Source organism: Pipistrellus kuhlii, unplaced genomic scaffold, assembly GCF_014108245.1.
Source record: "Pipistrellus kuhlii isolate mPipKuh1 unplaced genomic scaffold, mPipKuh1.p scaffold_m20_p_5, whole genome shotgun sequence".
Taxonomy (NCBI): Eukaryota; Metazoa; Chordata; class Mammalia; order Chiroptera; family Vespertilionidae; genus Pipistrellus; species Pipistrellus kuhlii.
The window spans coordinates 63,792,891-63,809,547 of NW_023425551.1; the positions used below are offsets into that span (position 1 = coordinate 63,792,891).

Consider the following 16,657-nt stretch of genomic DNA (forward strand, 5'->3'; position numbering starts at 1 on the left):
AGAGGTGAAAAACTTAAACCATTTGTCTGAAATTATTCAAGGATCAAGGTGTTGAGATAAAATGTCTTGCTTTCAAAGTGGCTCTCTTTTCACCATTTTCCCTGCTTTGGCTGGAGCAGTTTGTAGCAGTGCGGTTCGCTGCACTTTCCCGCTGTTGCCTGCACTGTGAGTACAATCCCTGAATGGCTGGTGGTAGCTAAGAAGATAGGAGGAGGAAGGGCCTGGATGAGTGAGTTTAGGTTGTGCAGATTGTGCCATGAGACAGGTTTCATTGTCTACATCTCTCTTAAGGGATGAGGGATAGTTCACTCTAGGCCACAGATCACTAGACTTTAAATAGCACACACTTTGCAGTAAAAGACTTTTGGGCATGTAGCCCCAGATATATATATATATATATATATATATATATATATATATATATATATATATATATATATATATAGTTATATGCCTATGTACAAAGCATATGTCCTTTAAAAACAAATAAACACACTGAGAAACCTTAAAAGAATAAGAGGTTTAAAAATATTACTTTTCATATTCTCTTACTACTGAAATAAATAATCTGGACCAGACTTTAGAAACTGTGGTGGTGAAACAATTTATGAGATGGACAGTCTCTTCATGTCATAAAAGCTATGGAAATGAAATCATCTTACTATAAATTTTGGATTCTCTTTGATTCTAATCTCTTGTAAATTTGGATGAAAACAAGAGTATGAATCCTCAGAACACTGGCTTTATTAAAATTTTCTTGGAGGACTTGACTGTTTACCATATTGTAGAAAATGAAAATATTTTGTATATTCAGCAAATTGCCATTAATCACAAGCAAGGCATCAGCTAGCATAGAGTAGGTTATGTTGCAATAACAAACAAATCCCAAATGTCTATGGCTTAAAATAAAAATAAAAGAAGTTTATTATTCATCAAACTGCATATTAATTAGCAGCAGTGAAGGTTCCCCCATTGTCCTCATATGGAGGCTCAGGGTAATAGAAGTTTCGCCATTTGAATTATAAGTATAGTAGCAGGTACAATGGAGATTCAAACAGTGGCTCTTAAACCGCTCCCATTCATCTTTGATTAACTATAACAAAAATTTTGTAAATCATACCAATTTCAAGAGTCAGGAAAGTGGGATTCCTTCCTGTACTTGGGGGTAGAGAAAATCTGGATATTGATAAAAGGTGGTCGTATCTACTAAAAAAATAGGAGTAAATCATTAACAAGGTTGGGATTATAAAGCACAGAGCACATACAACATAACTATTTTAATGCAGTCAGTATTAAGTGCCAAAGAAGGGAGTTGAATAAAATTTTCCAGTTTAGAGGAAAGTTGAAATTTCAAAAAGACTTAATGGAAGAAACTATACAGAAAGTTAAGCACAGCTACACTCTATAGGAATGTTTTTATCCAATTTAAGAAATCTCTAACGTAGGGACTCTGTAGTTCTTTATTAATTATCCCTTGTGTGTGTGTGTGTGTTTTCAACAAGACAGTAATAAACATCTTTTATGTATATTTCTGATTATATTCATAGGGAAATTTCTGATTATATTCATAGGGAAATTTCTCAGATATGAATTGATTATAGGATCATAAGGTTAAATTCATAATTAAACTTTGCCACCATTGTCTATTTACTATCCAGAAAGTTTGTATTCCTCTAACACAGTGGTTCTCAATCTTTCTAATGCCGCAACCCTTTAATACAGTTCCTCATGTTGTGGTAACCCCCAACCATAAAATTATTTTTGTTGCTACTTCATAACTGTAATCTTGCTACTGTTAATGAATCATAATGTGAATATCTGTGTTTTCCAATGGTCTTAGGCTCTACAACAGCGGTTCTCAACCGACCACGGGTTGAGAACCACTAGCAGGATCACCTAAGACCACTGGGAAAACTTGTTAGAGTCTAACAAGTATGTGAAAATATCTTTTGTCGCATTCTGATCAGCACTGAGTTTCCTTAAAGTTTCTAATTTCACCACTATCAATGGAAAATGGCACTGATTTAAATTGCATTTATTTGAGAGATCCAAGATGGCTGCGCCCAGGTGAACACCTAGCCGCAGCCGCACACAACAATTTCAATAAAATACAACTAAAATATAAAACGGACATTGCCCAGAACTACAGGAAGGTTGACTGACTGGAAATTCTACAGCGAGAAGCAAGGAGAAAACCAGAAGGAGGTGCGGAGGAGCTGGAAAAGCCAAGGTACGGAGACGCGGCGCGCGGAGAGGACGGAGCCGGAGAGGAGGGAGGCCGAGTGCCTGGCGGGCGTTCCCTAGCGGAAAGGAGATAAAACTCCGACTGTGCTGGGCCCCCGACTGCTCTGATCCCCAGTTTTAAGCCAGACCCCGGGGACTCAGGCTCTGCCATAGGGAGCCGGGCTGTAAGGCGGAACCCCGGGGAGAGGCGAAAGGAGGTCCCGGAGGCGCGCACACTGCGCGCAGAGAAGGGACGGTCGGCTGTGCTGCGGGATTGCCCTGACGGGAAGGAGACTGGGGCTCCAGACTGCTCTGAACGCCACCTCCAACTCCACTTCCAACTGAACTGAACCCCAATGCCGGGCTCATTGGGGGAGAGCATAGACTGTTTGGCAGCAGGCGAAAATCGAGGGCACCTTTCTCTCAGAGGCGCCGGCAGCAGCGAGCACTGAAGGACCCGCATAGGGCGGGGCTGACAGAAGCCAAGGCTGTAGGCTCCACCCTGAAACCCCGTCCCATCTGTAACTGCGAAATGCGACAACAAAATAGATCACAAACGAAAGAAATGGAGGACAAAAAGCGTCTGGATATAGAGTTCAAATCTACGCTTACAAGGTTTTTCAAGAATTTCCTAGAAAAGATGGATAAGGCCTACGAGGATATGAAAAGAGATCAACTAGAATTAATAAGGAGTCAACAAGAAATAAAGAATACATTGTCTGAAATAAAAAATATTTTACAGAGTCCTAAAAACAGAAGGGAAGATCGCAAGAATCAAGTCAAAGATTTGGAACATAAAGAGCCAGAAGACACTCCTCCACAGAAGCTAGAAGGCAAGAGAATCCAGAAAATTGAAGATAATGTAAGAAACCTCTGGGACAACTTCAAGCGAACCAACATCAGAATTATGGGGGTCCCAGATGATGAGAGAGAGCAAGATATCGAAAACATACTGAAAGAAATAGTGATAGAAAACTTCCCCCATCTGGTGAAAGAATTAGACTTACAAGTCCAGGAAGCACACAGAACTCCAAACAAAAGGAATCCAAAGAGGACCACACCGAGACACATCATTATTAAAATTCCAAGAGCAAAAGACAAAGAGAGAATATTAAAAGAAGCAAGAGCAAAGAAGGTAGTAACCTATAAAGGAGCACCTATACGATTGTCAGCTGACTTCTCAACAGAAACCATGCAGGCCAGAAGGGAATGGCAAGAAATATTCAAGGTGATGAATAGCGAGAACCTACAGCCAAAAATAATCTACCCAGCAAAGCTATCACTCAGAATCGAAGGCCAGATAAAGAGCTTCACTAATAAAAAAAAGCTAATGGAGTTCATCACCACCAAACCAGAATTATATGAATTGCTGAAGGGGGTTCTTTCAGAAGAGAAGGTAAACAAAGATAAAAATTATGAACAACAAATACGTAACTATCAACAAGTGAATCTAAAAACCAAGGAAATTAAAAAAAAAATCTGATGAACAATATTAACTGTTGAATATAATAGAATCAGAGATATGGAAGGGGAGTGAACTGACGATTCTTGGGGAAAAGGGGAGAGGGGGGCGTGGGAAGAGACTGAACATAAACTGTGCACCTATGGATGAGGACAATGGGGAGAGGGGAAAGGGCAGAGGGTGGGGTGGGAACCTGGTGGAGGAGAGCAATGGTGGGGGGGGGGGGGGGAAAGGAACATTTGTAATAATATGAACAATAAAAACTTATTAAAAAAAAAAAATAAATAAATAAATTGCATTTATTTATTAGTAAGTAGAGTACTGTGTCATGTGATTTTTAAATATTTTGTTATTTCTCTGTAACTCACCTTTTATTCATATCCCATTCCCCCCTTACTGGGCTGGTCATCTTTTCAGAAATAGATTTTATATGCATTTCACAAATTGTGTGAAATATTTTTGCTGGTTTATATTATGTGCTTTGACTTGTTTTTAAATTTTTTAGCCCAATAGAAAATTTAAATGTTTGCATATATACTAGTATAGTTATTTTTCTTTTATTTATTTTGTCTGTTTTTGTATAGGAAGGTTTTACATTTTTAACATAATTACCCATGATTTTAATTTAATTTAGAATCTTATTATTTTATATTTTAACATTTACATTTTTATATTTGCAGCAAAGTTCATGAGCATTCATATTCCCCCCCCCCCTCTATTTTCCTAAATGGTTAGCCAGTTGTCTCAACAATGTATATGGAATATCACTTTTTACCTCCATTTATTTGAAAAACCATTATCACTGAATTTCCATTTCAATTGGGGTCTGGTGTTTGGGCTTTCCGTTGTGTTTTGCTCATCTGTCTATATCTTCTCCAGTGCCAAGTTGTTTTAAATTATTGTTACTTCATAATGTGATTTAATATTGGCAGGGCCAGTCCTTCGACAATTAATTTTCCTGGCTGTTCTTGCAGGCTCATTTTTCCAGATAAAGTTCAGTATCTTCTTTATTTTTTTAGAAGTTCTTATTCATATTTTAATTAGCATTTATTTGAATTTATGAATAAATTTTATAAGCATTGATGTAATCTCAATACTGAGTTTTCCTGTTCAAAATTATGATTTATCTTTTTCTTCTTGAATCTCAATGGAATAATATTAATGTTTTCTTGTATTGGTTCTCAACATTACCTAAGTTTTATATCAAGGGACTTTTACCTCTTTTTTTTTTCTACTAAAAATGGGATTTTTACTTAAATATATTTTCATATTGATTATTATATATATAAAATACTGCCTTTATTAATTTTTAAACAACAATTAACTATTTTCTTTATCTTTTTGTAGGATATTAGACATAAATCTATTATCAATAAAGATATTTTTTTCTTTTAATTTTTACCTCCTTTCTATATTTTGTCAAAATTCATGGGCTAGTGAAAACTGGCTATAAGAACATTAAAAATAGTGGTGAAACTATGCAACTTTACTTTTTAACTTACAAATAGTCACAGTCACTTTTAGTCCATGTTTGTGGCTTTTTAGATAGTGTAACTCTATCAATAGCATGCATATATTTGTAATTTTGTACCTTTGATCTTTTATTCCAGCCAGTACCAACATCTACAATCCTGTTTTGCCCTAGCTGGTTTGGCTCAGTGGATAGAGCGCCAGCCTGAGGACTGAAGTGTCCTGGGTTTGATTCTGGTCAAGGGCATATGCCTCAGTTGCAGGCTTAATTCTTACCCATGAGGGAGGCAACCAATTGATGTGTCCCTCTCACATCGATGTTTCTCTCTTTCTGTCTCTCCCCCTCCCTTCTACTCTCTCTAAAAATCAATGGAAAAATATTCTCATGTAAGGATTAAAAGACAAAAAACAACAACAATAAAAAACAACACAAACATACAATCCTGTATTAGCTGTGGTCCTCTCTACATTAATTATTAATAATTAATGATAAGAGACTTGAATTTATCAGACATTCCCTATATTCTTTGCTTCTTTAAAAAATGTATAGATATTTATTCACTTCAGAGAGAGGGGAAATAGAGATAGAAACATCAATGATGAGAATCATTGACTGGCTGCCTCCTGCACACCACACACTGGGGATTGATCCTGCAATGTAGGTATATGCCCTTGACTGGAATCAAACCTATGACCCTTCAGTCCGCAGGCCTACACTCCATCCGCTGAGCCAAACCTTCTAGGACCATCCTTAGCTTTTTTTCCCCCCTTTTTCTCTTTCTAGACATTATGTGCAGCTTGAAAGGACTTATTAGTGGATCTACCTTAATTGATTTGGAAAATTTAAGAATGTTACTTATACTCATACCCTTGATTTGGTCCTTCACAGAGGCTGAGTTTTAATTGAACTTTTTTATCTCTTAGAAATAAATAAAAAGTTGCATCTTCTAATCCCAGTACTTTTGAATGTGACCTATTTTACTTACTACTTGCAAACTGGCCAATTTTTTTCATCTCTTATACTACCTTGTTAAATTAAGCCAATACCAGTCAGTTAATGATACTAACATTCTTTTCTCAGTTCTTTACTCTAGTTATAAGTTCATTTGATGCATTATTTGCCTTTGCAAGTTATTATAAGAAAATTTTAAATATTCACCATAGCATTACATGAATATTTTTCCAACCTCCAATAACTCTTTTTCACTGCTCAGTACATAACCCCATATAAAAAGTGCCATATATATATTTTAATATTGAAGTTTTGGAAGCCTCTTCTTTCTACTATACCAGTTTTTTATATTAAGGTAATTTAAGCTAAGCTGTACTGCAGTAACAGATGACCCAATGACTCAGTGGCCAACACAAGAACACTTATTTGTCTTTCACGTTACATGCCCATTGTGGATAAACTTTGGCTTCACTTTTCCTCTTTGGCTACTAATTACCTTTAAACCTTGACCAGAACTTGACTGAGTATATTGTGTTTGGATCACACTTTCTCATGTTTTATATTTTGTAGATACTATCTCAATATTCCTAACCATTTTGTTCATTAAGTTTCTCTGCTACCCTTTCTCTCCCCAGACCTCTTAACTGCTGGATGTTAATGTGGCTGCCATGCCTTTTTATTTTACTTAACAATCTTGCTTATGTACATGAAGGTACATATTTTATATTGCGTTAAGCAAGTCCTGTCCATTGTTCTTGTGCATCTGGTTAACACATCTTTGGAATGCCGGAGTGACCCTCCTTTTTAGACCCCTGGGTGTCATGACCACCCTTACAGGAACACATGGTATTATTAACTAACTTGTTCCTTGCTTTTTTCCAACTTTATGCAATCTTCCTTACTTTACCTCCTAATTCCAAACGTACAAAAGAAATCGCAAAACTATCATTTTCTGGAGCATTTGAGATCTTGATTCCTTGTGTGTTGACAACTTGGGTTAAATAAAACCATAAAAATATTTCTTATGTTGACAAACTCTAGAATGTATGTGCTTTTAATGAGTCTTTTCTCCTTCTGCTAGACAAATACATACATGCACACACACATACTCCAAATTGTTTTTAATCTCTGGTGAAAAACTAGTCAAGGGTAAACTCACTCTTTCTATCCCTTTCTCTCTCTAAAATAAATAAATAAATAAATAAATAAATAAACAAACAAACAAACAGATTTTTAAAAATTCTATTCCTGTTTATACTGAAAAAAATCGATCCCTCCCCAAACTTCAAAATGCAGTGGCATCAATGAGAAAAATGTTTTTTTATATAATTCATTGTCTAAGAATTCATTCAGGGGCTCATGTTTTCCCCTCTTTTTGTTCTAATCTCTCTTACAGTGTTTTCTTCTACATAGTCAAGGCTATATCACTAGTCGTTATCATATAGCATTCTGATCTGATAGGAAGAATGAAAGAAAATTCATAGCAATAGTTTCCTTTTAATAAATAATGTGGAAGTTGCATATCATAGTGCTATACACATTCTATTAGCAAGAATTTACTCACATGGCTATGGCTAACTGTAAAGGAGATTGGGAAATATAGTCTTTAGTTAGGCAGCTATGTTCCCAGATACAAATATATTTTATAGAGGCCTGATGCATGAATTCATGCACGGGTGGGGTCTGTCTGGCCTGCCCTGACCAATCGAGTATGAGACCCACCAGGGATTGGGACTGTAGGCAGTTGGCTGGCCAGCCCTGCCCCCTGATCAAACGCCCAGTTAAGGGAACAATTTGCATATTAGACTTTTATTATGTAGTATGGTAAAAGGTGAATAGATTTGTTATTTAAGAAACATCCAAACCTGTAGCAAATTTTTATAACTATTTATTTGAACCAAACTGACGACATATGCCAGAGAACAAGATCTCAAATGCTCCCTACTATAACAGTTTTACAGCTTCTTTTATGCATTTGAAATTAAGAAGGGAACATAAGGAAGATTGCATGCAGGTGGGAGAAATCAAGGCGGGGATTGGATTACAGGATAAAAGAACATTAATCTTTCAAAGATAGAGGACTTTAATGTAGATATACATTTAACTGTTCACAGTTTTATTTTCAATAGATTTTGAAAAGAATAATGTTGAAAAAATATATGCTGATACTTTTTAAGCTGAAATGTATTTTCTTTCATTAATTTCAGTTTTATTTTCAGGGTGACCGTGGACTTCCTGGTTTTCCTGGGCTTCATGGAATGCCAGGATCAAAGGTGGAGGAATCTGGTCTTTTTAAATTCAGCAATGCCATATATTGTTTCATATTTCAAGCTTTATATCACAAATGTGTTATAAATAGTAAATGTTCATATGTAAAGCATTTATTTATATGTTAAAATAAATGATTAAGCTAAGATTAATATAGTTACATAAGGCTTTTCCAATATTCTTTAAAATTTCCAGTCATAAATATTGAAGTGTTTAAAATTTATGAGCTTTACTATATAGAAATTCTCTTAACTATAAGTCTTACACTGTAGGCACTGTTATAATATGAACTTTCCTTATTTTGCCTTTTTTTTATGATTTTCTTTGCAGGACTATTTTTTTTTTTAATTTCTTTATTTTTGATGGTGTCACATAATTGTCCTCATCCCCCCATTCCCATCCCAAACCCCTCCCCTTGTATGCCCACTCCCTGTTGTCCATGACCACTGGTTAGGCTTATATGCATGTACATAAGCCCTTTGGCTAATATCTCCCCTTTGCCCCTTACCCTGCCTTTTTTTTTTTTTTAATAAAGATTAGAGACTACAACTTTTGTAAGCAAAGTTTAAAATATTTTATTTCTATTTTATTTTGATGTTGGCATATTAAATCCTTTTGTTTATGATTGGTATTGCTTTTTCTTTAATCTCTGAGGAAAATATTCATAGATCTCTAAAATTCAATATTTGTATTTTGTCTTTTAGGGTGAAATGGGCCCCAAAGGAGATAAAGGATCACCTGGATTTTATGGCAAAAAGGTAAGAATGGATCACAAAACAAAGTATCCATTTTGAACTTTCAATGTAATGGAAATAGAAAACTTGAATTTGGTCCAAGCCCACCATTATAGCAATTAGTTTTATTCCTGTTGCTCAGGGGATTTATTAAAAACAATGAGAAAATAAAATAATGACTGGTGATTACTTTGCATGATATTCTATGGGAATACATTGTCTTATTGATCATTTTGAATTTTTAAAATAAAAATTCCTTGGGAGTGGTAGCTGCATGTCCATTGACAATTGATTTATGGGCCTTCCTATTTCTTCACATTGAAGGAAGATTATATTTTTTGTATATGTTTAAAATACTCATTGTTGTCCTACCAGTGTGGCTCATTGGTTGATCATTGACCTATTGACTAGGATGTCATGATTTGTTTCCCATTCAGGGCACATTACCTGGTTGCAGGCTCATTCCCCAGTGTGAGTCCTGTAGGAGGCAGCCAATCAATGATTTTCTGTCATCATTGATCTATCTATCTCTCCTCTCTGCCATCAATAAAAATATATTTAAAAATAAATAAAATACTCATTGCCTTTTTAATTTTTCCAAGATGTAGCTTCTGTGTTTTGATGCTTATAATAATTTTGCATCCATCAATATTTTCAATATCTTATGTTTTGTCCACTAGCCTGATAAAATAATACTCCACCAATAAGCTGCAAAGCTAACACAAATGGTAGTTCTATGAATTCTGTCACTCCATAATGAGGTGAACTTACTTTCCTACTTAAGTTTGAGTTGGAAGTTTAAGAGAGTATTGTAAGGATTGTTTTTTAAGTGTTCTCTTTTTAATGCAGGGTGCAAAAGGTGAAAAGGGTAATGCTGGTTTTCCTGGCCTTCCTGGACGTGCTGTGAGTCTGACAGAAAAAGTTTTTGCATATTTTGCTTTGAATAAAAATTATCTGATAGTATATTTCTTTAAAAATTATTGCAAAATATATTAAAATAAATGTATTTATTTTTTAGGGAGAACCAGGACGACATGGAAAGGATGGATTAATGGGTAGTCCTGGTTATAAGGTATTTACACAAAGAACAAAACAACTTACGTAATTTATGAATGTACAATACATTAGAAAAATGTACCAATATTTGACTTCTTCTCATGTGACACTGGTGTAAACCTTAATGAGCTAAAAGTTATTTTACTGTGATTTAAAAATGATAATACATTACTTTTGACTCTATGGTGAATTCTTATTGTTAGAAATAAAATTTCAGGATATTAAAATGTTGACATCTTTGAAAAGCCATTCTGATGGGTTTGTTTGGTTGGTTAGAGGCTTAAGTTCTTAGCTCTGTCTCCTAATAGTTTCAGGTTTCAGAACAATGGAATGTTTTTTAGTATATTTTCAGTTATGCAATCATCACTAGAGTCTAATTTTGAAATATTTTCATCACCTCAAAAAGAAATCCTATACCCATTAGCAGTCACTCCCTATTTCTCCCCAAGCTGTTATTCCTCCATTTCCAGGCCTATGCAACCTCTAACCTATTTTCTGTCTGCCTGGATTTGCCTATTTTGAAGTCCTTCAGCCCATTGGATAAATCCCACCCATGTTATTAAGGGTTATCTGTTTTACTTAAAGTTTACTGATTTAAACATTAATCCTATCTTTAAAAACTCCTTCAGAGAACTATCTAGACTGGTATTTGACCAGATTTCTGGGCACTATTGCCTATTTACATAATATTAATACATATATTTTGTTAACACATAAAATTACCTATCACAGATTACCTGACTATTGATTTTTTTACAGAGAGGAAAGGAGAGGGATAGAGAGTTAGAAACATCGATGAGGGAGAAACATCGATCAGCTGCCTCCTGCACACCTCACACTGGGGATGTGTCCCCTTGACTGGAATCGAACCTGGGACCCTTCAGTCCACAGGCTGATGCTCTATCCACTGAGCCAAACCAGTTAGAGCGACTTATTACTCTTTTAATCTAAAGGTGACTCCTTTTTATTATTGTATCAATATTAAAGAGATTGTCTGAATGTTATCTTTATGATTACATTCAGAATAAATGTTTTGGCAATACAATAGAAGTGATGATTTATGCTTTCTACTACATTCCAGTAGAAGGCACATAATATCTGTCCAATTCTTGGTAATGCTAAATTTGATCACATGGTTAGAAAAGGGAAAATAGTCGTCTATGTGTTTGTCTTTATTTTATCTATAGTATATTTCTAATTTATCTAGGTCCTATTTAAATGTCTCTAAAATTTTAATAGTTTCCTTTATAAAGATATTGTATATATTTTGTTAGTTTCCCAAAGTGTATAATATTGTTGATGCTATTGTAAATAGTATCATTTTTATAGCTTTATTGAAGTACAGTTTATATATAAATAAAATTTACTCATTTTGTGTAACTACCACCAAATTTAAGGTTTTAGAATTTTTGTAACCCCAAAGAGTTCTCTTATTCTCCTTGGCAGTTAATTACTAACCCTACCCTTTGGAACTAGGCAACTACTGCTCTGCTTTCTGTCACTATTTATACTACTCATATAATTTCAATGAAATGTAATCATGCAGTATTTAATCATTTGGATATATGACATTTATTATTTTCATTCATCAATTGATGAACATTTGACTTGCTTCCTATATTTGATAGTTAAGAATAATGTTGATATGAGTATTCTTTTTTTTAAAATACATATTTTATTGATTTTTCACAGAGAGGAAGAGAGAGGGATAGAGTTAGAAACGTCGATGAGAGAGAATCATCGACCAGCTGCCTCTTGCACACTCCCTACTGGAGATGTGCCCGCAACCAAGGTACATACCCTTGACCGGAATCAAACCTTGGACCTTTCAGTCTGCAGGCCAACGCTCTATCCACTGAGCCAAACCGGTGCCAGCGATATGAATATTCTTATAGACACCTGAGTTGGGTATATTTTAATTTGGGGATGGAATGTTGATACCTAGAATAGCTGGGTTGTGTGTCTGGGGCAGGGTGGTGTCCTATTGGTATGATGATATCCTATTAGTGCCATCTTCTGTTTCATAAAGGTGTTTTTTGTTATGTTATTTGTTGCATAGATATTTATAACTATTACATCTTCATGTTTAATTATGAGTTTAGCATTTTAAAATTATATTTTCTGTCTCCATTATTAATTTTTAGCTTGAATTTGACACTGAATTATAACAAGATTACATTTCTCCTTTCTGATCATCTTTATTTGCTTACTAGACCTTTATCTATCCTGTCGTGTTAGCATTAGCTCTTGAATCACTTTATTTTAGTTGTTTCTCATGTCCAGCATAAAGTTGATCTCTGCTTTTTCAAAGCAATCTGAAATGTTTTTCTTTTAGGACATTAATTGAATCTATTTTTATTCCCAGGCTAATAGAATTGGGCTTTGTCGTAACACTTATGTTAGAATTTTGTTATACTTAGTACATTCATTGTCTTATATTTATTATGCTTCTTTCTCCATCTGGTCTGTTGTTTTCTTAGGCATTTATGAAGATTAATATGTTTTTTTTTCTGATTGTCTTCCTCCCCCTGCTAAGTTTTATTGAGGTTTTTGACATACAGAACTATGTAAGTTTAAGGTGTACAGCATAATGATTTGACTTACATATTTTGTGAATGATCACCACAATAAGGCTAGTTAACATTTAATCATATAGATACAAAAAAGATAAAGAAAAATTTTTTTCTTGTGATGAGAACTTTTAGAATTTATTGTCTTAATAACTTTCAAATATACCATATAGCAGTACTAACTATGAATGGTCTTTATATTAATGCCTTTTGTAGTCTATAAACACTTCAGAATCCCCTTAGTTTCCCTTTACCTTACTTAGGCATCTAATCTTTGTTTAGTTTTGTTAACTTTAAATGATAACCATATTATCTATGTTATAATTAATGAACTTACTCTACTTTCCCCTTTCTGTTCTCCTTATTTGCTTAATTATATCACTTATACTTTTTCAGATCATATAATACTTAGAAACTATTTTTCTGGTCTTTGTCCACCTTTCTTTCAGATCAGCAGTTAAATATATTTAGTGTTCATCACCAATTCCTTGACCAATATTTCATCATCATAACTTAAGTCTGATGAAAATTCTTCTTTTTGACTGTATTCCTTTTATAGGTCTTGCAAATACAGTATTCTCTAAATTCTTATATTGTAACATATTCTTCTATATTCTTATTACTTGAATGACAACTTTGCCATATATTATAAAACCCTTATCTCACCTTTTTTCTTTGAATTTCTTGGAAATATTGCTCTGCTACTGTCATGTAGATTACTGATGCCAGTCTAAATGTCTTTCTTTTGTAAGTGGCTTTGTGTTTTTGTACAGAAGCTCAGAGAGTTTTTAATTTTAATTTTTCTTAACTTAATGTTTAAAGTCCAATAGCATAATAATTTATGTATCAGAATTAAGAATTTCAGGTATTCCAAAATACTTTTAATAAGTAGATTCAGTGTTTTCATTCTGGAATGTTCTCTTGCATTTTATATTTAAATAGAACCTTTTTTTTTTTTTAACATTGCTTTGGTTTATTAGGTGTGTTGAGACTTCTTTGGTTATCTTCTGTTTCTTTCAGTTTCTCATTCTTTTTATCTTTTTTAAATTTTGATTTTTATGGGCTATGTTTAGTTTCCCCTTGATGCCTTATTTTTAAAAAATTCTCACCCAAGGATATGTTTTTAGAGAGAGAGGAAGTGGGAGGAGAGAGAAATATCAATCATTTGTCTCCTGTACATGCCCTGATCTGGGATCAACCTTCTGCCTAGGTATGTGCCCTGACCTGGAATCAAACCCACAACCTTTTTGGTATATGCAACGATGCTCCAACCAACTGAGCCACCCAGCTGAGACTCCTCGGTGCCTTTTTAAATTTAAAATTAAATCTATTTCCCTTTGGTTTCTAGTCATATATATCCAAGATGATTTTGTCTTTTCAATTTATTTCTTGAATTAATTTAATTCTTATTTTATATATTCCTTTTTTAACATCTGAAAATGCTTTTATAATGTTAATCTAGGCTGCAGCACTTTTTTACAATTTTCTTCTGCTTTGTGTTTATTTTTATGTGAGGGGAACTTACTGAAAAGTTTTCATTTTATATTTTCTCTTTCAGTAGTTTTGTTTGGGTACTGTCTGCCAATTATTTGCAGTTTGAAATGTCATATATATTTAGACTTACAATAGGAGGCAGGATGTAAAAGTTTGAGTGGCTTGCTAGGCTTCTTAGAGTATCTCCTTCTTTATGTATAGTGAAGTTATAAATTACTTTAAACAATGAAATTGTTTACTGGAAAGTGCTTACTGTATCTTCTGTTGAGTGGGTGGAGAGGTAAGAAGTATAATATGTTCATTTAAGATTCTTGTGGCACATGCATGAGTAGAAGGCCAGCGAGTAGTTAGATCTAGGTTAGAACTCCATCTCATTCAGAATGGGAAGTGAATGGGATTTTGAACAGAGTTGGAAGATTATCTTAGATTGTAGGAGAGACAGTGATTTCACTGTAAAAAATGCCAATGCAGGTAAATGTATTGGTTTGGTGGCAAGATGTTTGACTTGTTTTCTAAAAAAAAAAAAAAAGTGGAGTTGCCACCTGTTGAGAGATGGGAAAGAAAGGCAATTTTTGTTGATTGGATAACTTTTTATATATTTGTGTGGAAACTATGGCAGAGGGGAGATCAAGGAAATAAATATAGAAGCTGCACTGAAGTCTAGTTGAAGCTGGAAGTTAGCATCTGAGTGACTACTGTACTATTTTGTCCCTCCCACGTCTATACTCAGAAGCCCAATAGTGGGTCTGAAGAAGCTTTCAGTTTGATTTCAGTCAGGCCTGGAGTTTGCATAAGCAAGTGAAGCATTTGAACAGTGAAGTAAAGGGGTAAGAATTTAATTAGGGAGCCATTGAAATATTGAAACATGGTGTTTAATCTGGATTTGAAAAGGAGCAAACACAGAAAAGGACAGATTATAATTAAGGATATAGTTTATTGGATATTTACCACATGTCTGGCTCTTTCTCCAGCATTTTATATGCATTTACTCATTAATATCAGAAATCATTATGAATTGTAAGTGAAAATTTTTTACCCTTTTACAGTTGAGGAAACTAAAGAATGGAGAGGTTAGATAATTTGTACATCGTTTATAGCCATAATTTAATAACTAATGAAAATTTCTCTCACCAAATTGTTTTTTTTAATTATAGCCAAATAACATTTTCCAAATATAGGGAATGATTAAATTATTGATTTTACCGGTTTTATGCATTTTAGATAAATTAAAATATCGACCTTATTTTAAAAATACTAATTTTACCTAAATTATATTGCCAAACCACAGGAGTACAAATATAAAACATTTAAATCCTAAAATGAATCATAAAAGTAATGGACTGTGAAAACCCCAACCATTTTGGTGGCAGTGGAGTAGCTAACTTTTATGGACCTTCCCTTCTGTGCTTAGAGCTATGCAAGGCACTTTTGCAAAAATTCTTATTTTTTTAAGATAAATTTTTTATTGATTTTTAGAAAGCGGGGGGTAGAGAGAGAAAAACATCTATGAGAGAGCTACCTCCTGCACGTCCCCCCCCCCCCCCCCCGGAAACCAAATCTGCAGCCAGGCATGTGCCCTGACTGGGAATCAAGCCAGTGACCTCTCAGTGCCCAGGACAATGCCCAACCAATTGAACAACACCAGCCAGGGCAAGACTCTAATTTTTTGTTTAATGAAAAGACCTATGAAATTGGGAATGTTAATGTCATTTAGACATTATTAAGATCAGATTAAGAGAGCTTAAAGAATTGACTGGAAAGTGCAGTCAGTTGCCTGGCAGAACTATTGTAGAATCCCAGGGCTAGTTTGTGTGATCCTGTCCATGCATTATGCCGTCTGAACTTCATGTCTGTTTATTTGGTCAGCCAGGAGATGCTTCCCAGCCTTATAGTTTCAAAATAACCTCTGGCATGCTAGAGATTTGTTTACATATAAAGAATAAACCATGCAGCAAAATCAAAGTCAAAATAGAGTTTAATAGCAAAGTAAGGATATTCCTTAAAATTAAATTATATCATAATGGTCACACATCTTTCACCTGGTTTTAAAGTTTGCCATGGTCACAAACTAAATTACTTTCCATCCTTTTATTTTTGTGTGAGTAAGGACCATGGCATGAAAGGTGATACCCATCCAATGCATGTTTATATGTCTGTTTTGGTTAAATTGCCTTCTTAAAAATAGCTGGTTTGTGGTGGAATAGATCATCTTTGACATTAGCTGTAGAAATTAGGTTGAGGAATAATGTTTAATGTGACATTTTTCCAATTATTTATTTTTATCAAGAAAGAAGTTAATAAGGTAGCAAAATGATAACTTAGAAGTAAAGGCATGCTCTGTGCCATTTTCCACCAACCAAACAAATTGGTGTGCAGGTATGCACTTTTCCAGATCATGAAAGTAATAAAGTGATCAGACTAACTTCTG

General features: G+C 34.4%; 1 protein-coding gene across 2 annotated transcripts in view; it reads left to right on the forward strand.

Annotated features, from left to right (window-relative positions):
- Nucleotides 1–16,657, forward strand: part of COL21A1 (collagen type XXI alpha 1 chain) — a 167,375-nt gene that overhangs the window by 108,456 nt on the left and 42,262 nt on the right. For both annotated transcript variants that reach the window (XM_036414888.2, XM_036414889.2), the window contains 4 exons: nt 8,327–8,380; nt 9,080–9,133; nt 9,959–10,012; nt 10,128–10,181. In XM_036414888.2, the coding sequence (XP_036270781.1) occupies nt 8,327–8,380; nt 9,080–9,133; nt 9,959–10,012; nt 10,128–10,181 (216 nt within the window). The remainder of the gene's footprint in view (nt 1–8,326; nt 8,381–9,079; nt 9,134–9,958; nt 10,013–10,127; nt 10,182–16,657) is intronic.